This window comes from Cyphomyrmex costatus, unplaced genomic scaffold (assembly GCF_001594065.2).
Source record: "Cyphomyrmex costatus isolate MS0001 unplaced genomic scaffold, Ccosl1.0 scaffold123, whole genome shotgun sequence".
Classification (NCBI taxonomy): Eukaryota; Metazoa; Arthropoda; class Insecta; order Hymenoptera; family Formicidae; genus Cyphomyrmex; species Cyphomyrmex costatus.
In genome coordinates, this window is record NW_017275207.1 from 2,842,375 (window position 1) to 2,865,291 (window position 22,917).

The following is a 22,917-nucleotide window of genomic DNA, read 5'->3' on the forward strand; positions in this document are numbered from 1 at the left end:
TATATATATATATATATATATATATATATAGTTAATTCAAAGTATCTACTCTTCCATTTTCAAATCATTCAATAACATTGATATTACCTGATAGTAACAGTATTTTTTATATGTAGGCAATCAATGTTATTTTCAAATAAAAACAATAACGTTTAAATATAAAATATATTCGTTTCTCAGACATTGAAAACACAAAACGTTATTGACGTCATCCATTACTACGAAATACTTGCACATTTTCCTTATCGTAATCGTATTCTATGATGATTAAAAGTCAGAAGTATTTGCAAAACAATATTGCAAGAAATGAAGTATTATATAAGTACACAGATTATCAATCTCGCTGCATATCATGCAGTATCTTACACGTAATAATGTAGCCAATACGTATCGTGTACATTGTGTTAAGTGTTACTAATTATTATCATATTGTAAGATTCTTTTTGTAATATATTATTCATCGCGAAGCATACTCGCTGCACGAGGAAAGACTCGTGATTTTTCTTGCGCGGACCAAGAAAAAGTCTTTCCATTTTCCTCAGCGTAATGTCCCATGGAGCGATTCGTGCGTAAGCGGATTAGCGGATCGCCAATCACAGAATCGTTCTGTTAGATTTGCTTGCAAAATTTGTAAACAGAACGATTCTGTGATTGGCGATCCGCTAATCCGCTTACGCACGAACCGCTCCATGGGACGTTACCCTCACTCTCGCATATTTGATTTAATCTTGTACATGTAAATTGAATTGCGACTGAGCGTGTTAATTAGAAAGTGTACAGTGTAATCCAACGTTATGTAATTTTCGAGGAGTTGCATTTGCCATTCGGTTGTGGATATAGAATTTATAGATCTTTATTGTATCATTATATATCGTAAAAATTTATTGTAATAAAGAACAATCATTCTTACCGTTTGTCGTTTTTCTTTTAATCGTAATAATTCAACATTGTGTAAATTATGAACATTTCTTAAGAATATTTTTCAGGATGCAATATTTCAATGTATATACGCATAAGGAAAATGTACATACGACAAAACAAAACTTGTGTCGAATACTTTCCTTATTAGACATTCCCAGAATTTTTTTTATGCACAAATATTTTTACAAAAGATACAATCTGCATGCCAAATAATCCTAAAATAAAAATATATACATGTATCTAAAATACCGGTAATAAAATTAATTTTTACCTAATGCTATATCTATTCTATATCCTATGTTTATTCGATGTCGCTGCGCTTCAGAGACACTATCGTGTCTCCAGATTCTTATGCGTGGTCTGCAATGGGCAGTAGCAGTAGTGGATTAAGGAGTAGGCGTAGAAATTGACCAATGATAGTTAATTGTCCTCCTCACATTCAACTATGATTTGTTGATTTCTACGCCTACTCCTTAATCCACTACTGTTACTGCCTATTTTGTAGACCACGTATTACATGCCATGTTTTTACTTCTGACATTTGTATATGTATTCAAAAAAAACAAAATCAAATCAAATTTTATTGTGATATTGAATACTCTTGCTATATGCAGAGAGAACTGCGGGAACTACGTACCACGAGAGCGAGCGAGATAACGAGACTCGATGTCTCGCTCGCTCTCGTGGTACGTAGTTCCCGCAGCTCGAAAATGAACGTTGGTGCCGCTAGTGAGAAGCATTACAGGAAAAAGGCCGCCATGGCCGCTCTCAGGTTTCTCTCTGCTTGTATCGATGAATCGAGAATCGATTCTTTTATTTGCTCTTGAAGAATCTATTCTCAAGCGATTCTTTAATTTCTCAATTCTTTCGGAATCGGTCCAATTTTTCACAGAATCGTACCGATTCAATTTTTCTAAATCATTATTTCGAAAGAGAAACACATGATTCGATACGAAGCGATTGGATGCTGCCAATCGGCAATCACTGCGCCATGGGATTTAAATTTTTTAAGTTCTCTAAAATAGACTTAAGTTGATATTAATACGTAAATAATTCTTGTGCAAGAAAAGTTTATATCAAAATATATACAACCAAAGTGTATGATATAAAATTAAAAATTCTTGTATATAATTTTGTTAATCATTTCATTTCAACCTCATTTATAAGTTTTTTTTTACTAAAAAAACAATTATAAATTCAAATTTAAAAGATTTTGATTCCCCCTCCGTATTCCTCTCCTCCTTGGCTGCGTTCGGAAACCTCACCCGAGTACTCTCCGAAATGCGTTCGTTATGATCAGTCGATTCCATTGTCATTTCTCACTGGATATGCATTATCATGCATTATGCTGGATTAAGCCCATGGCACATAGAAAAACGTAAGGCCGTAAACGTAATCAGCGAATTGACCAATCACAATTGAGAATGTAAGCGGCGGCTGCTACGTTCTCAACTGTGATTAGTCAATTCGCTTACTGATTACGTTTACGGCCTTACGTTTTTCTATGTGCCATGGGCTTTAAGGAGCCTACAGACCAGAGCGGCGCAGCGGTGAAAAGGCGAGCGATAGCCAATGAGAGCAATGCTTTTATGCAAAAGCATGGCTCTCATTGGCTATCGCTCGCCGCTTCACCGCTGCGCCGCTCTGGTCTGTAGGCTCCTTTATGCAGAAGCATGAAGGAAGATATAAGGAGACTCCACTCGGTCTCGCCAGTCTACAAGACATGAACCCATTTTAGGTTTCGAGTTCCGTTTCCGATTCTCGACACTCGCAGCGCTCGTGAATTTAGTAGTGCTGCGCATAATGAGTGCGAGTAAGAGAAATGATCATTTCTCTTACTCGCACTCATCAGAATCGGAAGCTGAACTCGAAACCTAAAATGGGTCCACTTTTATTTTACGGAGTGGAGTCTCCTTATATCTTACTTCCTGTGCAGAAGTATGTGCTGCGGTCTTAAAGCTTACGTAATCAGCAATTCATGTTTATGCGAGTTTGGTCATGTTTGGTCAGTATCAACTGTCAATTGAGAGAGTACATACATTAAAATCAAATCGAGCGAATCACATTGGACAAATTTAGGTAAGAATTGCAGTGAACATTTGCAAAATGTTGTTGCAAGCAACTGCGCTGTATGGAATAAACATTGCATTTTTTAAATATATAATTTCGATAAAATTTTTTACTAAAACGTATTTAAACGTAATGCGTTTAACATCCGTCATACTTCCATAGCTAATAGGGAGTTTTTGCAATACCTGATTTTGTCTATCCCTGATACAGTAAACGTTCAAGTCATGTATCTTTTTCTTCACAACTAATTAAGAAAAGGGTAATGTGACTTTAGTGTTCACCGTATCTGGGATAAACCGTATTGCAAAAACTTCCTATTCCTAATAGATCTACTTTTATAATAATATTTATCTCCTGAAAATTCATAGAAAATCCATTATAAATGTTCATTTATAGATTCTACTATGGATGTATTTAACAGAATTGTGTATTAAAACATATAATAATTCTTAGATAACAAAAATTCCTGTACAATTAAAAAACAAACTTGGAAAAAAAGGGCACTAGGAGTAAAGCACAGATAACTTTACGCAAACGCCTATATTATGCAAAACTTATTTATTATAACAATTGTGCTAATTAAAGTTATCTGCGTTTGACTCCTAGTGCTGTTTTCTTTCCAAGTTTGTTTTAGAATTGTGTATATTAGTTTATTTAAGTGTTTATATAATTTACTTGAAGTTAAGTTTTGTGTACCTTCTGATTTTAAATTTGTAATATGTCAATTTAAATTTAGAACTTTTATACAATAATATAAGAAATATATGCAATCATAACACATTTTATAGAAACATTCTTTAAAAAAATCTTATTAATTCTTTATGTATTAAAAATTGCAGTGCTTGATTGATACATAGAATCTGTAAATTGTACTGAATCTTTTTATCGTTTTATTGATATTGTTAATAAGACGTGAGTGATTTAAAAATATCTATTATATTAAACATTACGTTAAATAGAGCATTATGAAATAATAATTAAAAATAGCCATAACTATGACTAAAAACTAACCCTGAATGGGGTAAATTATAAATGACTAATACATTTCGTAAAATAAAATGATCTTCAGTAGTTTCTTTATAATGTCAATTACAAAAAATAAAACATATCAAACTTCAACAGCTGACATGGATACTGTTCGTGATCCATATTTGAGACACTTGTTCGATGGTGACCCAATATTTAATGTCTACAATCAAGAGGCAATAAACCTATCGGTCGGAGCACCTGGTCCTGACCTATTAAAATATTGTGCAGAAATATTAAATAAATCAACGCAACATAGATTGGTAAAAATCAATTATTTTATTAATTTGCATAATTTGTTAAATTTGCGTTTGTCAGACAATTATTATGTTTAAGACTCCTGTTATCTTATCATTACTCAGATTATGAAGTTAAAAATTGTAAAAAATCGTACAATAAAAATTCTTTTAGAAAATCATATTTAAATAGAAATATTTTTCAATAAAACAATGTTTGCAATCAAATAGATTTATAAGATATACTAAAAACTATATCCTCATTTTAGAGAAAAATTAAAAATCATATTTATTTCAATTTCTACATATAATATAATGTGATAGTTTGTTAGCAGTAAACATAGCTTATTTTGTTTTTGGGGTATGCATATTAATTTTTAGATACATTTGTTAATTGAGGAAACAAAAAAGTTTTCGGATATTTCACAAATCGGTTTCATCGATTGTATTATTTTATTAAAACTTATTTTCACACATTGATATATTTTGCGACAATTTTTTGTTGCAAAATATATTAATAGTAAATTGTTTTTTAATTTTTCTCTAAAATGAGGATATAGTTTTCAGTATATTTTATAAATTTGATTGCAAACATTGTTTTATTGAAAAATATTTCTATTTTTATTGAATATTTCCTTGTTTCTCAGATCACAATCTGAGATAGTAATGGTAAGTGAACAGAATCGATTACATATTCTCAACAACTTTTTGTATACTTCTGAATTATTATTTTAAAAATCAATTATGAATAAATCATATTACCTATTATAATGATATTTAAAAATATGCTATATGAATCATTTCTATTTTCAACTGTATTTTACATTATCTCTCTCTCCGCTGGATTTATTAAATTGCATGAATAACGCAATAGCTAATTGTAATTAGTAACTCGTGATAGTACTTTAATATGACACGATTTTTAAATAATATTGTTCTATGTTAAGATGTAATAGTAATACTTATATAACTAATTATAGTAATTAATATCGTTGCATTTATGAACTATTCTAAAGACTCTAAATAAAAAATAAAATATTTATTGCTATTTTATGAACATTTATGTTGATGGAATTAAATATCGCTATAGGAGGAAGAAAAAGAGGAAGGAAAATATTATCTCTTTCAATATGGTATTACGGCAGGTCTTTGGGAATGTCGCGATGAATTAGCTAAATTTTTAAGCAGGCGATATGGAAATTCCGTAATGAGAGAGCACTTAATATTAACATGTGGAGCATCGCATGGTCTTCAACTATTATTGAATACTGTACTCTCACCAAATGGCATTATTTTTGTAGAGGAAGTTACATATATGATTGCTTTAGATGCATTTAAACAATTTCCATTAATGCGAATAGTTACAGGTATGTGATATTATATATTTATAAAACAAAAATAATGTCTAAATCTATGTTAAATATATAAAAAAATAAAATATCCTTATGAGATGCAATATTCTTAAAATGTTATATGAAATATTAAAAATTCTTTGTTATTGTTTTTATTTCATATAGTGCCAATCAAGGATGACATAGTAGATCTAGATGCATTGGAAAAAATAATAATTGAAGAGAAGACAAAAGGCAACTTTTTTCTAAACGATCAAAAAATATTTTGGGCAATGTTCTATACAATACCAATTTTTCACAATCCTACCGGAATGACATTGTTGCCTGGTAATTTTAATATTGTTTCATTACATCTTTTTTAATCAATAAATAAAATTTTGTACTTTTTTTTTTTAAATAATTTATAAATCTGAAATATGTATATACAAGTCTCTATACTCTATAGTATATTTACTTTTATAGTATATTCTTATAGTATATTTATTTTTCGGTAGATCAATGCAAACGTTTAGTGGAGATTGCACGAAACAATGCCATAGTTGTAGCCTGTGATGACGTATACAATTTGCTGTATTATGAGCAAGGATTACCTCCATCACGTTTATTTTCTTATGATGATCCACAAGATACAAATTATAAAGGAGGAAACATTGTATCAAATTGTTCGTTCTCTAAAATTCTTTCGCCAGCGATTCGATTCGGCTGGCTCGAATGCAGTGCGCGTATAGTGAATATTGTCAAAACATCGTAAGGAATCTTATTCCTTCTCTTAAAAAAAAATTTGATGAAAGATAAATTAGTTATCTGTCCCTATTACTGTGCCTGTTCTTATTAGTGTGTCTTCGTATATTTAAATGAGCCATAAAAGAAACCTAGCACAATTAAATAAGGAAAAGTATTTTTTTTGTTAAGTTAAAGTATTAATATATATGTGCTATCAAAGATAATATTCTATTTTTTAACTACTTATACACAGTAAATCTTTTTCAAAAGATACATGTCAAGATTTCGAGGAATTTACTCGAAATTCTTGTAAAAAACCATAAGAAATCACTTACGCAATAGAGATGAATAAATTAATTATTAACATACTTTTACACTATGTAGAATATATATTATATATTATGTTATAAAATAGTTTAATATTATAAAATAGTGAAGTATTTAAGGACATTAAAAGCGTTTTGCATTATTTTTTATGAGTCCAGTAACCGCAAGATTTTAAGATTGTCCCTATTAGTGTGCCCTGTATTCAGTTAGCTACTTAATCTAATTTTGTTTTCGATCTCGAGATTTGAGTGTCGTATTGTGAGTACCTACCTATAAATTGATAATGTAAGTCTAATTAAGGACGTTCTCCGACTGCAGTTGTGCTCAAACTAAAGTTTACTCGTGTCCACGTAATCGCCCCTACACACAGAAAGTAACAGTTGACTACCACTCCGCTCTTTCACTTGTTTCATTATTTCCCTCTCGCTTTCGCTATTGCCGCCGGTCGAAAACATAGCGGAGCTGCTTACTTTGCTAAATGGTTTCTTAAAAATGAATACCGGAAGACATACTATATTCAGGAAAATTTCATATTATACCTTGTAATATCAAGTTTTATGTCTCTTTGTTTCAAAAAATTCTAAAGAAAACTTTTTTTACAGTGAATAAAAAACCACTTTCGAATAAGCTTTAGATAGGGATTCTACGTTAAACGTTTCAACTTTGAAGTGGAATATCTCGATTTTTAATCCAGTACTGAGCTTCAAAGCATATGTTCAGAACACTAAAACAAGCTTTTTCTGTAAGTTTCAGAAAAATCTAAAGAAAATAGATTTTTCGGAGAACGTTCTTAAAATAATGATGACGGAATTGTTCGTAATTGTTCAAAATCAAATTAGTATTGTATATTGTTAAATTATATTATAACCAACACATTGACTCTATTTGTCTGTATACCAATGTATATTATATGAATACATAGGTTTTATATATTGATTATTAAAATAATGATGTATGTAATATTAACTTAAACAATTAGCTTATAACCATTATCTGTTTCAGTAACTATATTAAAATAAGTCAGCCTTACAAGAAAATGCGTGTAAAATATAGCAAAAAGGTGATGGACAAAGCTTTAGAAGCAATGGATAATCAGGAAATCATACCGATAATTACTGGTAGCAAATGGTATAAGGTTCCGAGATCAATCCTTCATAGCAAATTACAAATGCAGACAAGCACACAAATTGGGGGCACATTAATATAGGCATCGCTCCTTCGATGGGCACACTAATAGGGACAAAAATGTTTTATTTTTATTAAAAACGTTATGAAATATCAATATGTTTTATATTTAAAAAATATTATAAGAAAAAGAAATAGTTGAAAATCCAATAATGATTTTAAGCAGACAGAATTAAAGCTATAGTATTTAATAATTAATTCAGAAATGAGCAATTTGGCTAAAAGACACACTAATAGGGATAGTTACCCTATGTACTATAAAAATCATTTATATAAAGTCAAATTTATTTTTATTAATTTTTATAAAGTCTCTCTCTCTCTCAATCATTAAATATTATCGATTCTTTATGTAGATTTATTATTCATGTATTAGCGTAAATTTATTGATCAGCTAAACTGTTAAAATATTGTGTCTAATATTATTACAACTGTTTTATATTGTATGCTTTTAATTGTTTTAGAGGCATAATGTGCAGTGGTGGTGGAGTTAATCATTATGTTTCCGGAATAATTGCGAGTATGCTTCATGAAAATCTCGAGGACGAATATCTTGACAGAATTATAAGGATCTATAAGGTGTGTTACATTAAGTAAAATGATGTTTACCTATTGTTTTTATGTTCCAAAAGTATAATAATATTACTGGTCTTAAATCAGTGATAATTATTCAAAAATCATTATGTTAACCATAAAAATAGATTGTGTGTATGCTCTTATAATTTTACTATTTTCTATATAGAAAATTGTTTCTATATTCTTTTATGCTATTATTTAATACAAAAAAGTTATATAAAAATAAAATAAGTGTCAATTTATAGGAACGATTAGATACACTTTGTGCAACTTTGAATCAATTTCTACCAAACTGTTGTTCATATCAGCGACCACGAGGAGGTTATTTCGTTTGGATCCATCTTCCCTCAGGTATAACAAATATTTTTTTATATAATATTTAAAATATAAGTTATTTTGCCATATTAATATATAGTAATTACCAGAATGTGCGCGTTACCTCAAAAAAGTAACTCGTTACCGTTACTTTTTGAAAAAAGTAACTCGTTACCGTTACTCGTTACCAATTTCGAAAAGTAACGCGTTACTTAAAATGTAACGATTCATTACTTTTTTTATAATGCTAAAAATTATTAGAAAATATTTTTAAAAGAAATTAAGAATAGATTATAAAATGAAACAGTAAATATTTTATAATTGCATTTATTGCACATAATTTGGTTATGTTAAGAGTACAAAGTACAAAATCTTGAAATTTGACATAGACAAAGTACAAAATATTGAAATTTGGCATAAACAAATTTGAAATGAAAAATTCTTAAAATTTAACGCTTTGACATGGAGAAGAAAGTTGTTCGTTTCATATTAAAAAAAAACTAAAGAGTACACAACTCCATGCACATTTTATAGGTACTTAAAAAGAAAAATATATCTCTTTCGCGATCGTTCGGATATCGTTTCATTTCTACATTTTCATGACAATTTTTTCATGACAATGTTTTCATAAAAGAACTATATTAAAAATCAAGAAATAAAATGATTCCCGAAAGCGATAATCTTTTTTTAAAAGTTAAACAATTTTCCAGCAAATAATAAAAGAGGATATCTTTATATTCTCCTTTACTATGTGCTGAAAATAAATAAAAAATCTAATCTAATTTTGGGTATGTTAAGTTAGCACCTCAACTATAGTACTCAGGAGTTCTGATTAGAGTTCTCACTTCCTTTTGACGAGACGAAGAGTTCCCTATAGTTAATAACAAGAGTTCCGCTCAATAAACACTTTTTACATTTTTTAAAAATGGGGTGCTAACTTTTTATCGAATTTCTAGGTGGAATAGTTCTGAGCGGCTTAATAGATTCAATTTGCGATTGCCTAAAGTTCCTGATAATATGTAAAAAAAATTTTCGAATAATAAAAAAAAAAATGAAAAATTTTTGAAAAATTAATTTTTAGATACAATAGTTCTGATGATAATTCCTGCTTCTTTTTGACGATACGAAGAGTTCTCTATGATTTTTAATGACATATGCGCTTAATAATCATTTTTTAATAATTTTTTAAAAATGGGGTGCTAACTTTTTAACGAAATTCAAGGTCGCATAGTTCTGATCAGATTATGTCTGTTTTTAAAGATATAGATGCTACCGAATTCATCAAATGGTGTCAAAAAGAATACAAAGTATCAGCGATACCAGGTGCTCGTTTTTCATATACAGGTAAAGCAAAAAATTTTTTACGTGTAAGTATAAGTTTTCATGCGAAAGAAGTTTTGGAGACTGCAACACAAACTTTATGCAAGGCACTTTTAAGATATATTAAACATCAAGTTAAATATACAAAAGATATTACAAGTAAGAACAATTTAAAAACATAAACAAATTGTTTTTCAATCGAATTAAAATTTGAAAAATTTATAAAAATTATGTAATAGTACATTGTGTAATGAGTAGAGTTTAGTTGCCTATTGCACAACGCAGACGCGCATGTCGCACTTGCTTTGTTCGTGCACCAACGGCGTCCGCGTTGCGCAATAGACAACTACACCACACGAGATGCAAATACTATTTTTTATCACAAGTGCACTGTGCTAGTAATATGCTATACAATTGTAAAGTCGCACGAGCGAAGCGAGTGCGACATATGGGGTGGTGCGTGGGGCGTAGGAAGGGAGGGTTCGGAGGGGAAGCGCAGCCCCCCCTATAAAAAAAATTAAAAAAATATTTCGTAAATTACTTTTCCTCACGCGTGCACGTAATGTGCCCTATACCGCAACGCTTTTGCGTGCGGTATATAGCCAATACCTCAAACCGTTGAGTTATTTCTCTAACCCCACGCAAAAGCGTTACGTTATGAAAAATAACGCATCGCAGTGGTAGCGCTCGTACAAATATCAACACGAAGAAACGCGCGCGACCGGAGCGTCCTTTCGGGGCATCTGGGGAGGGTAAGCATAGTTTTCTCCAATAATAAAAGTAACTATGACAAAACGACAATACAGTATCTATAAATATCGTTCAACTTACAGTAACGTTTAAATTTAATTTCAAATTGTAATAATCTCACAATTATAATTAAAAGTAATGAGCAATACAAAATTTTGTATTGTTAAATATTTATTTACGAAATATTTTAATTTTTTTTCGGGGAGGGTCCCAGCCCCCCGTCGCACAATAAACAACTTTAACACACATGTTACACAATGTACTATTCTGGTATACTTACTGATTTTATCTAAACGTTATTATAAGTCAAATAATATTTTAGGTACTGTATTGTCGTAGTTGATAATTTTATTATTATAGAACACTATACTTACGTGAGATGTCCTGAAAGGGCGTTCCGTGTTGTTATTTGTACGAGCGCTACCACTGCGTTGCGTTAATTTACTAGTTTCGCTGTAGTGTGGCGCTATTTTCCCTAATTAAACGCTTCTGCATTAGAGAAATAACTCAACGACTTGAGTTATCGGCTATTTTTCCCACGCAAAAGCGTTGCGTTGTGGGGCACATTACGTGCACGCGTCATGAAAAATACAACAATTTTAGATCAAAATATATAATAATTTTAAATAACAAAAACTCCTGTATAAATCAAATATAAACTTGGAGAGAAAAGGGCACTCAAAAACGCAGATAACTTTACACAAATGCTAACATATAACAAACGAAACTTTTTTATTATAATAATTGTGTTTACATGTTTCAGCTCATTTTTTAGACTTTTTTAGAGAAACAATGAAATTTATTATTATTCATTTGTCAATAGTTCATAGTTTTTTAGTTTTCTGGTTTATTATTTACAACTCTCTCTCGTAATGAATGGAAAGATTGAATGAAGGAAAGAATCTTGAATGCATGTAGAAAATGAAAAAAGTAAAAGCCATTCGAAATGTTTTTGGATAGCAATTGCCTCTTTTTATATATAATTACCACCATCTCGTCGTCACTATATCTGCTTCCTGTCAGCATCTAAGCAACACTCGTCTTCGGTAAGATATTCTGAATAAAAAGTAGTATATTAAAGTTATTTATATGTATATTATATACAGCATATATGTATAGTATATAAATTATTTATATTATTTTTTATTTAAATACTACATATATTTCAGTGGTTCTAAGCCATGGTCCTCTGAGGGGGGGGGGGGGGGAGAAAACGAGCGAGGGGAGTATGACGTCACGGGAGCGGAGGGGATAACGTCACTTCCGCATACGTGATTTCGACGAATTATTTTTTCTTAATCGTCAATGGTCTTAGGCGGTGCGCCAGTACCCTTAGATTTTTGTCCCGGGCACTGCGATGGGCGTAGCAAAATTTTTAATTTTAAATTAAAAATTTAAATGCTGCAATGGATAAAAATGATGAAGTTTCTTCATGGAATCGTTTGAGCGCGTTGTCTTGTCGTATACTTTTTAGATGAGTTATACTTTTTGACTTGCTTACAATTGAAGGATGAGGTTAGAGTGAGAATTATACCATTGGTAAGTTAACTATAAATTAAACAAAAATTATATACGTTTATAATATTCGCTTTTCAGAACGTATGGCGAGGTGACATACAAGATATCTTCAACCGAGGCATTGCACTTTTGCACGTGATATCTTGAGCGGATAATGATGTCATATTGTCACGTATATCTCTAATATTGTGGCGGCTCGCCACCAGAGGTCCAAAAGGAAGAGACTCGCACCAATTCTCACATGTATTCGAGACAAGTGAGATCTATTCATATAGAGCCTCGATCTAAGGCCGGTATTCATAGTCAATTCTTATATTCAAGATCGTCTTGAGTACAGATCGTCTTAAGATGTCACGAACCAATCAGAGCGCTGCATTCACGTCTTAAGACATAACTTAAGACAGTCTTCAAATAAGAACTGACTATGAATACCGACCTAAGGCCGGTATTCATAGTCAGTTCTTATATTCAAGATCGTCTTAAGTTCAGTCTTGAAGAGTTACGAACCAATCAGAGGGCCGCTTTAACATCTTAAGACATTACTTAAGACAGTCTTCAAATAAGAACTGACTATGAATACCGGCCTAAGACACCTCCAGGCGTCTAAGGCAGGCTCCCACTACAATGTCTTACTGACGAGTCCAGTAGTAGGGGCCGGGACGAAACGCGGCAGTAGATGACAACATTACGACTAGGCTCAGAAGGGACCAAAATATAAAACTTCTTACAGCTCTCGCGGTCAGTCAGTCTGTCAGTAAGTTACTATTTGTAAGTCTTTCAGTCATTCAGTAAATTTATCACGAATCTGGAAAATATTTTAAACATTTAAGGGTACGGTATGTGTGCCCTACTGAAGCCATAAGTTAATATACTTAATATATTCCTAGCAAGAAATATTTAATGTAGATTTAGTGATTCTTATCGTTTTTATTTTTAGCATAATGGTGGATAAATGATCCTGTTGTCTGCTTACAATTGAAGGATGAGGTTAGAGTGAGAATTATACTATTGGTAAGTTAACTATAAATTAAACAAAAATTATATTAGTATATTCGCTTTTCAGAACGTATGGCGAGGACATATAAATTTCAGGATTCATGAACTTTTGAACACCGCCACTTCATTAGAATAAAGCGGCGGTGCTACGGAGGACGAGATCTTTAATATGTGGGAGCAGGCTATGGGCGGAATCCATAGATATTGCTTAAGACTCGAGATGTTCTGAAGCTAGTGCTTAAGACGTCACGAACTGTATTAACGTCTTAAGACATTGCTTCAATTGATCTTGAGATTGAGAACGGACTATGGATTCCGGTCTATATGTGCCTCCCACAGAATTATTTGGATTGCGGCCCTATGAGGATCCAGAGCCGGAAAATTGGAATTGTAAGTATATTTATTTATTTCTTTTCCATATTTATATTTATTTGTACATATTCACCACATTTTAATGTCTTTTGTATACTTTTCTGAAATTACTGAGGATTGTGCTTTATTATTATTATCAGGGTTGGGTAGTAACTAGTTCAAACGTTAAAAGTTAAAAAGTTAATAACTTTTAACTTAACTTAGTTAATTTTAAATGCATTAACTTTTAATCTAACTAAGTTACTTTTAAACGTTAAATTTTTTAACTTTATAACTTTGTTTTAAGTTAAAAAATTTTGTTATGTCTTTTAAATATCTTAGAAAAATAAGATATAATAAGACTAAAGCCGAAATTCATGGTCGAAACATAGTCTAAATCTCAAGGAATGTTTTAAGATGCTAATACGGCTCTGATTAGTTCATACACTAGTTTAATACCGTCTCGAATATAACGGTATTATATAACGCGCTGCGACAGCGTTATCAGCTTGTCGATAACCGCGTGCGAAGGCGCCCGGAGGCTATTGACTCCTTAACGATTACGCGGACCCCGCGCAAATTTATGACGTCATTTTCCTCCCCCGACGTCATCATCCCCCTCCCCTCTAGTGACGTCATACCCTTCGCCCTGTGACGTCATTCCCCCCTCCTGTGACGTTATACTCCTCGCCTTATGACGTCATCCCCCTTCCCTCTCGTGACGTCATACCCCCCTCGCCGCGGGTTTCCCTCGCCCCTCATCTCCCCTCAGAGGACCATGGCTTAGAACCCGCCTAGCTATACTACTCTTTTTTTATTTTTATTTATATTATTTCATTATCTCTGAAAAAGATTAAAAAATGAGCCGAAACATGTAAGCACAATTATTATAATAAAAAAATGTTGTTTTTTATAGTATATCAACATATTTGCGTAAAGTTATCTACACTTAACTCCTAGTGCCCTTTTCTCTTCAAGTTTATATTTAGGCTGCAGTCCACTTACTTCTTCCAAATGCTCTGAACACTACACTTTAAACGCTGCGGTTGAATCCATTATTGTTCCGAATGTTACAATCGCTACGTAAACGCTCCAGTCAACCCACCTCCCGAGGTAAAGCAGCGAGAGCAAAAATTGATGTATTGATGATATATCAGAGTTGCTGGAAGCGTTCCGAAACGTCAAATGGACCAGTCATGTTAGTGATACAAATGCTCCGTAGCATTTGAAGCGCTAAGTGGATCGCAGCCTTAATTAAGGGACTGGATTCTATAAGGGGATATGCGTGGATTTCGCGAGATATGTATTAGACGCAGGGCTAATTTTGAACATCGCTCTAATTTTAATTTTGACGACTGATTCTTGTAGAATAGCGCGTCTTTTTTATCTTTAAATTAAATTTGTATTTTTTTTCAAGTTATAAACAAAAAAGTAATTTTTTTAATGAAAAAATTTCAATAGATTTTTGTGTTCAACTCGCCATATCTCAGCCATATCTCAAAAAATATGACAAACTTTAAAATCTTAATTACAATTTTATATTGTTTGGATAATTGTTACGAAGACACTTCAAATAATTTATGTTTAAGTTTAGGATATATTAAGAGAGTATTCACTAAACAAGCATTTTCTTACAAACATTTGCAAATGTTTGCGAATATTTGAATATTTTGTATGTAGTGTTTCTGTGTTTGAAGGCTTCGCCGAATTTATTCGCAGTTTAAAAATGCTTGCAAACGTTCGCAAACGTTTTGCGTAGTAAGTGGATACTCACCTTTAGAACGTACATAATTCACAAATATGAGCGAAACTTCATAATACAAATTCCTATTTTTTTATGAAATTCCAAAAAAATTTTAATACAAAGATCTGTATCAAGTAGTATCCAAGAAAACATTACCATATGTATAATTGTATAAAATAAACGAATATTTTAATAAATTTTATTTTCAACTAGAATTCTTTAAAGTTCTCCTTTATCATCTATTTTTATTATTAATTCAGATTCTCTTTAAGCAACTGCAATCGCAAACATCTCATACTACAAAAAATATAATAATATAATACATTGTGACGTGACGTTTTTTGTCCGTTACTGGTTCGATAATTAAAACATGCGGATTCTGCCCTCTCGGGAGGGCGAGCGTATTTGCGTGCGGGCGCTGGTTTTCATGCGCCGTATTAATTTCGTAATTTTTGTAATATTTTTCTTTGTGCGAGCATTTTTATTAGCAATAGACGTACGAGGATTAGTGGCTATATTTTGAATTGTATGGAGCTATCTCACCCGATTGCTAGAGGAGAGTCCGAGAAGGAAATTATTGGCGACGAATACTCTCAGCGGCGGGGAAGCGCAGGTCGTATAATTACTATCATCCTTTTGTTTATGCCCTCTTAGTGCCGATAACTTTTATAGAGAAAAGTAAGAGCCTTTCCAACTTGGAGAGAGAATCTTCCAGGCACCCGTGCAGCTGGAGAAGACTATCGTGAAAGCTGCACGTGGAGGCAGAAGGCGCTATAGTACACGGTGGCTCAGGGCTCGCCACCTTGGACATATAATCTACCCCGGGGAGTGAAATCGGCAGAGTAAGCAAGGAGAGGACGACCCTGAGGAAAATTCGGATTTTACGCCGAGCTACGTGCTACCGCGGGCCCACGCAATTCACGGGGCTGTGCGAGCAAATTAGCGGCCAATAGGATAACATGATCCTGTATTACACGACGCGGCCTGCGTGCCTCCTGCCAAGGATATGGACTTCACTTGCGTGGTGAACACGAGTTGAGAGTGATCGAGGAAAAATTGTAAGAAAGTGCTGGATCACAAAGAGAGAAAAGCAGAGAGAATACCCGAGGGTTTCCTGGCTGATGAAGGGATGGAGGAGAATTCTGAGGATATCGGTCAGACAAGCATCGGGATTTGTAAGGTCCCCGATTCTTTGCGTCGCGATATCGGGTGAAATGCACGTGTCGACAGCATGCCGATCGAATACCATCCGTAACGAGGGCGATCGCAAATAGAGAACTTATTGGATACCGTGTGCGACTCGCCCGAATCGCTCTCAGAATTATTGCGTGTTTTCGCATAACGCTCGCCACTTCTCGTTGCCACCAAGTCACCGCGTGTCGTATCTGTAACTGCGTGTAATTGTTCGTGTTATTGTCTCCGTGTCGAACAAATAACGTCGTCGAGCTAGAATTTTCCGTCTTTTGTCAGAATCAGAGTAATTGTTATCGCGAGAAAATCCTAATCCATCGGAGGCTTGAATAACTAATTTGTTACCGCGGGTAGAATGGTTACCATATCCCGCCAGCAGTAAATTTAAATCACAGTCACGATTGTATCTCAATATAATGTCCATTAAATTGTATATATCGTGTCTATGCTCTGTCGCTAGGCACGCGTTGTTTATAACAAACGGCAATGATTACCTACCGTCCTACCGACAGTGAACGCGCGCGGCGCACCTCGCTAGGCGACTCGTATTCAGCCGCGCGCTTGCATTTGGCGATGGGCTGGGCAAATTTGAATATTTTTATAAATTAATATCTCGTTAACTATTGCGAAAATTGTAAAACGGTAGAAGATTTTTCTCCTCAGTTTAGTGCATTCTACTCCTATGCGACAAAATTTTTCATTAATTCTCAAACACCCTGTATAATGTATAAGAGTACTGGGTAATAAAATATTATAAAAGTAAGAATATATATTTCTTTTTATTATATAATTAAATTATGTAGATTTGTATACAGTAAAAAGCAAATTGTAAATTATTACAATCCAATTTATTCAGAATCACCTACTAACTCTTTTTGTTTGGTTTCCAACATTTGTTCGGCTTTACTCATGTACTGCTGACTAAGAATATCTATATAACTTTCTATTCTGAACACTAGATCTTTAGCTAGTTTTTCCTTTTGCTTTATTACCTTAATTTGTTTATTACGTATCTGTCTAACGTTGTCACAACATTTCACATAAAAGCTTTTTGCATTTTTAGATAACATTTCTCTATGTTCCTTTGTTACTCTGTAATATAGCAATATACACACACATTTATATATATTTCTTTGTATATAATATATATATATTAATCTAAAATAACAATTATATTTAGTTATTACACATGATGTATATTAGATATCTTCCAACAAGTGACACAGATGATATGATGTAACACAGTGTATCAGTACATCCTTGTTCAATGTTAAACGAGAATGAGATGATTACTGTGTTGTATTGTGCCGCTTGTTAGAAGGCACACATTATATTTTTATCTTATTTTACAAATAGATAAAAAATGAATACTATTTCAGTTATAAATTTTAATTATATATTGCTTATATATAGAATTCAATTTAAAATTTTTTTAAATATAAATAATAATTTAATACTTTTTTCTGAAAATATATTAGCATAATATTTCTGTATAATTGAATTTTTCAAACTTAAGAAATATACAACAATATAATATATTTTGGCTTTTAATAATTATCGAGATAATTATAAAGGATAGTAAAGTTTAAAATTTTTCTTATTAAGATATAATAGTATTAAGATATAACAATATGTACATACATAGAAAATATTATATTCTTTTAAAAACTTACTTAAGAATAGGAATATAAATTGTGGTTCCATCTTGTTGTGGATTTAACTTCATCTGATTTTTCATAAGGCTTTTTAAAATATCTGGGATAGCTTGTGGAAAAGTAGATACATTCAACACTATCAATTTAGGCTTACGACTAATTTGTGCAAGTTCTTGCAATGTGAAATCTTTTCCTTCAAACTTGACAGACATCATTTCGATAGCACCTATACTTGATCTTACTGACAAATGTTGGGTAAAATCATCTTTTAACCTTTCAATTGCATTATCAAATTGAGATATTAATTTATTAACCTCAATAACTTGTTCAAATTCATTATAATCAATGTGTTGTATCTTCTGCTTCTTTTCTCCACGGTTTTTACTTTTTGCTAATAGATCAGAAGTCATAGAAAAGTCTCTTGCATTATTTGTTTTGATGAATTTACAAAGAGAAGAATTTGAAGTATTATAACACTGTATGATTTGCAGAGGCCTTTGCTGACTCTGAAGACAATATATTATTTTATTTGATGAACAATAATGTACATATTTTTTTCTTAGTTTTAATGCTGTAATTATCATATAATTTTTTAACTGACTATTAGAACAGAAATGTGTGCCTATTAAACTTCCCATTTTTTTATTATGATAAATGTTCAATATATATAATCATATATTATGTCATATCTATATCCAATATCTAATTTAGATATTTATTTTTAGTAATATTCGTAAACTGTACTTTTAAATATGCACATATATATATATATATATATACACACACACACGTGATTATTGATTTGATCGTGAATGAGGTTTCGGCTACTTAACCTTAAACCTTAAGGCCAGTTTCACAAACGTCAATGGCTATGTTTACACCGTGCACTTAGTCCGCGACCTATACGATAGGTATCTTTGTTTAACTTACAGGATAAACAAGGACATCTATTGTTTAGGCCGCGGCCTAAATGCACGGTGTAAACGTAGCCAATAAATCCATGATTTAGGGTGCAAACCCATGCAGCGGAATAGCGTAACGCGGAACGAGAGCAGAACCAATAACGAGCATTCCGTGTTTCTAGAGAATCTCGTGATTGGTTCTACTCTCGTTCCGCGTTACGCTATTTCGCTGCATGGGTTTGCACCCTTACGCTGCATCTAAAAGCAGCCTGAAGTCTCGTAAACTCACTTTAAAAGTGAGGTTATAAACCTGTGTTGTTATTTGTTAATTTTACCAAAGGCTGTGTTCCAAAATTGTTTGTCAGACATCCTAAGGGTGCTGTCTCATGATACGGAAATTATACCGGAACGGAACAGTGAGACCAATCAGAGCTCTGCAATCATTACTCTACTTTCCTTTCTACGATTGTAATTGGTCTCACTGTTCCGTTTCGGTGTAATTTCCGTATCATGGGACAGCATCCTAAACCATTATTGTGACACTTTCTTTTCGATAGGTTTTGGAATGGCGCTTACTCACCAAATAATTGGTTTTTATTTATGGATCTATAAGTAAGAACCAATTGCTAGGTGAGTAAGCTGCTTTCCAAAACCCATTGAAAAGAAAAGGTTTTAATTTTTTAATCTATGAGAATAGATTTATATCATTGCAATGTACTCAATCAGTATATACCCAAGCTGTAGCAAAAAAAATTACATAAAGCCCCAAACACAATGGGCGCATTCAACAGAAAAGAGCGCTACGAGAGCGCTCGCTGTTATTGGTGTATTCTTCTAGATCATCCAATCAGAATTTTAAATCTGGAAGAATATACCAATAACAGCGAGCGCTCTCGTAGCGCTCTTTTCTGCTGAATGCGCCCAATGTGAGAGAATAGCGATAAGAATAGTAATAACACGGTTTCTACTTATGACAAATTAATCGGATACATAGGAATACACAGTTTTCTGATAGGTTTAAGGATTAAGTACATATAAAGTATATGTATATCATATTTGTAGATGTAGTCGCGCTCAGCATCAATTTTTCATTTAAATGAAGAGAATAATCGCATCACATCTCAATTTTTCAACATTACGACTTTATCGGCAGTGTCAATACTGTCAATAATACACGAAATTCGCATTATGCTAACTGGTGTCACTAGTGTAACTTCGTTCCAAACAGTTCCAAGCGTTCACTGTGGTTCACTATATCACATGAAAAAGGCTGATGCCGGTGATCTTGTGATGCTAGTTCTCACTTTTTTCTAAATTTGCACTGTGTTTCTATTGGCATAATTGACAGACTACGAAATTTTAGATAATTTTTTTATAAATAGTTCCTTAATTCTTGTGACAATATTTGTTACTTCCACCGTTCCACGTTTGAAGTTATACGTCAAAAACCTATACTAGCAAACTTATGGTAAATACGGTAGGTATTGCTAATAATTAAAGCAATTTTACATTTTTATTTTATATCAAAAAGGATATATAGAAGAGAAACGTGATACTAACGTTTCTAAATTAAAAGTAAATTAAAATTATATTTATGTTTATATTTGAGCATTTTAAACAATTCAAGAATTATATATATATATCCAAAGCATAGAGAATGGACTGCGCAATCCGTGTGCCAAAATAATCGATCTTAGGGATGATAGAGGGACCGTGAAAGACGGCCATTCCCTCTCATTCTCTCTTCCATTACATTACACCATCGAATGGAAAAAGATAGAATTGGCCGTTTTCCACGGACTCTCTCTTTTTCATTTTCGTCGACCACATTTTGATACTACTTAGATACGGGATTCCGCAGTCTATTCTCTATGCTTTGAGATATATATATATCAGGAGACGCAGTAGTGTCTCTAGCCATGTTCAAAAAAACTACTAGTTAATATATATATATATATACCACACAAAAGATATATACAAAAAGATGATACAATTTATAAACAAACTATGGAAGTATATTTTTTTCAACAAAATTAACATTTATGATATATTAAATTAATACATATTTTATTTATTTATCTTAGAATTTACATTTTTGAACATATTATTTTTGTTATTTGATCATTTACTCAAAATATTTGTTAGTTTGATACTAAAACTGTTGGATATAAATTTAACACAAATTATTTAAATAACATAATTACATTATATTAAAATAACACTCAAATATGTTAAAAAATTTAACAAAATATTAACAAGGACTTGAATAGATTTTCCAATATAAATACGAAATTTTTTTAGTGTCTATATTTATTATTACAAGTTGTGAATTCATTAAAGCTCTAAGTATAATTGTTATTTGCAGAGTCATTTTTGATTTGGATACAAGTAGATACTGATAAATGCAATAAATTATTGAAAATTGGAAAACAACTTTTAATTTGATCAACATGAGTAAAACGCCAGTTTCTATTCTCCAAGAGATGATGGTAAAGCAGGGGATGATACCTGATTACGAGTTAATACATGATGGTGGAGGCCGTCATGTAAATACTTTTACATATCGAGTTACATGCGACAGTCTCAGTGCAACTGGTACAGGTCGTTGTAAGAAAGATGCAAAACACGAAGCTGCCACAGCTATGTTGAAAGAAATTGCTGCACACAGAAATTATCCACAATTAACAGATGCTAATACACCAACGGAATCTCCATCTAAATCACCATTTCATTCGATACCTCTGCCACCAAAGACAGGAAATGTACCTTTCGTTAATGCCATAGGCGAATTACAAGTAATTATTTTAAATTTATATAACTACTATTATTACAGCTACATATTTCTATGGATTTATTTATCATGTTTTTTACAGGAACTTTGTGCTGAAAATAATTTAAACGAACCAGAATATATTCTAATTCGGGATGTTGGACCACCACATGCTAAACTTTTTACTATTCGATGTAAAACATCTAATTTTGAAGAAGATGGAATAGCAACTACAAAGAAACAAGCAAAACACGATGCAGCAAAAAAAATGGTGGATAAAGTAAAAAGTGTTCTGGATAAGTTAAGTTCTCTCTTTAAAGAGAAAAATGAACAAGATTCTTCAAACTCTTCTATTACAACTATTGACACGGAAACACTGAATAAAAATGCAGAAGAACGCTATCGCGCAGTGATCAAATCGAGAAAGATTAACTTAGGTCTTAAATTAAGAGAGTACCACACTCATTGGAAAAATTCCTTGGAGACGGATAAGCGTGATAAAATAATAAAACAATTGGAATGTATGTTTCCCAATGAATTAGTTAACAGTGAATACATTAGCGAAGATGTTATAAAAGAAAAGTTATCTCAATTAGAAACTATATTATCAGAAGATGATGTAACAATTGATATAAATGATGTTAGTTCAGATAATTGTTATATGAAATCAATACAGCTTAATACGTGTCCTGTTCTAGTACAAATTGGTATGGGTAAGAATGAGTCCGAAGCTTCTTGGCAAGCGTTATGTCAAATCGTAGAATCTATTAAATTACTTTTATCGTAAAATGCAAGATTGCTAAAATTAAAATACAAATTTTACGTAATACTGATAATACTTATGAAGGTTTTTTTCTCAATCTTACACAATTTTACACGAGGTTTTTGGATTGATACAGTTAAATTTTAATTACATCTTGTAATTTTGTTTGAAATGTTTTTGTATTCTGTATTGTATGAAATATTTCTTTATTTCTATAAAATGTTTTTGC

At 32.2% G+C, this 22,917-nt stretch overlaps 3 protein-coding genes and 1 long non-coding RNA gene across 4 annotated transcripts; 3 read left to right on the forward strand and 1 right to left on the reverse strand.

The window, feature by feature from the left end:
* Positions 1–2,903: 2,903 nt before the first annotated feature.
* LOC108780630 (2-aminoadipate transaminase) lies at positions 2,904–12,463 on the forward strand. The gene is made up of 9 exons (XM_018548399.1): positions 2,904–3,000; positions 4,114–4,280; positions 5,344–5,620; positions 5,771–5,932; positions 6,100–6,352; positions 8,302–8,416; positions 8,659–8,764; positions 9,989–10,155; positions 12,395–12,463. Exons 2-9 carry the CDS (start codon positions 4,119–4,121, stop codon positions 12,461–12,463), a joined length of 1,311 nt encoding a protein of 436 aa, XP_018403901.1. The 5' UTR covers positions 2,904–3,000; positions 4,114–4,118.
* A 438-nt stretch (positions 12,464–12,901) lies between these two features.
* On the forward strand, positions 12,902–13,820 carry LOC108782269 (uncharacterized). Its single transcript, XR_001940982.1, has 3 exons — positions 12,902–13,070; positions 13,254–13,303; positions 13,380–13,820. It is a non-coding gene; the product is annotated as an uncharacterized LOC108782269 (long non-coding RNA).
* Positions 13,821–17,446: 3,626 nt separating this feature from the next.
* Positions 17,447–18,891, reverse strand: mRRF1 (mitochondrial ribosome recycling factor 1). Its single transcript, XM_018549575.1, has 2 exons — positions 18,272–18,891; positions 17,447–17,690 (listed from the first exon to the last, which is right to left on the reverse strand). The coding sequence occupies exons 1-2, from the start codon at positions 18,889–18,891 to the stop codon at positions 17,447–17,449; spliced, it is 864 nt and encodes a 287-aa protein (XP_018405077.1).
* A 1,508-nt stretch (positions 18,892–20,399) lies between these two features.
* Positions 20,400–22,721, forward strand: LOC108781559 (interferon-inducible double-stranded RNA-dependent protein kinase activator A homolog). Its single transcript, XM_018549562.1, has 3 exons — positions 20,400–20,632; positions 21,521–21,950; positions 22,029–22,721. Exons 2-3 carry the CDS (start codon positions 21,606–21,608, stop codon positions 22,710–22,712), a joined length of 1,029 nt encoding a protein of 342 aa, XP_018405064.1. The 5' UTR covers positions 20,400–20,632; positions 21,521–21,605; the 3' UTR covers positions 22,713–22,721.
* Positions 22,722–22,917: the final 196 nt, after the last annotated feature.

Excerpts from the sequence above, each read along its gene's own strand:
- LOC108780630 (XM_018548399.1), top strand. The coding sequence starts at position 4,119 with ATGGATACTGTTCGTGATCCATATTTGAGACACTTGTTCGATGGTGAC. Across the intron at positions 5,933-6,099 it reads CGGAATGACATTGTTGCCTG|ATCAATGCAAACGTTTAGTG; the intron begins GTAATTTTAATA and ends ATTTTTCGGTAG. Across the intron at positions 10,156-12,394 it reads CAACACAAACTTTATGCAAG|AACGTATGGCGAGGTGACAT; the intron begins GCACTTTTAAGA and ends TTCGCTTTTCAG.
- mRRF1 (XM_018549575.1), bottom strand. The coding sequence starts at position 18,891 with ATGGGAAGTTTAATAGGCACACATTTCTGTTCTAATAGTCAGTTAAAA. Across the intron at positions 17,691-18,271 it reads ATTTATATTCCTATTCTTAA|AGTAACAAAGGAACATAGAG; the intron begins GTAAGTTTTTAA and ends GCTATATTACAG.
- LOC108781559 (XM_018549562.1), top strand. The coding sequence starts at position 21,606 with ATGAGTAAAACGCCAGTTTCTATTCTCCAAGAGATGATGGTAAAGCAG. Across the intron at positions 21,951-22,028 it reads ATGCCATAGGCGAATTACAA|GAACTTTGTGCTGAAAATAA; the intron begins GTAATTATTTTA and ends TGTTTTTTACAG.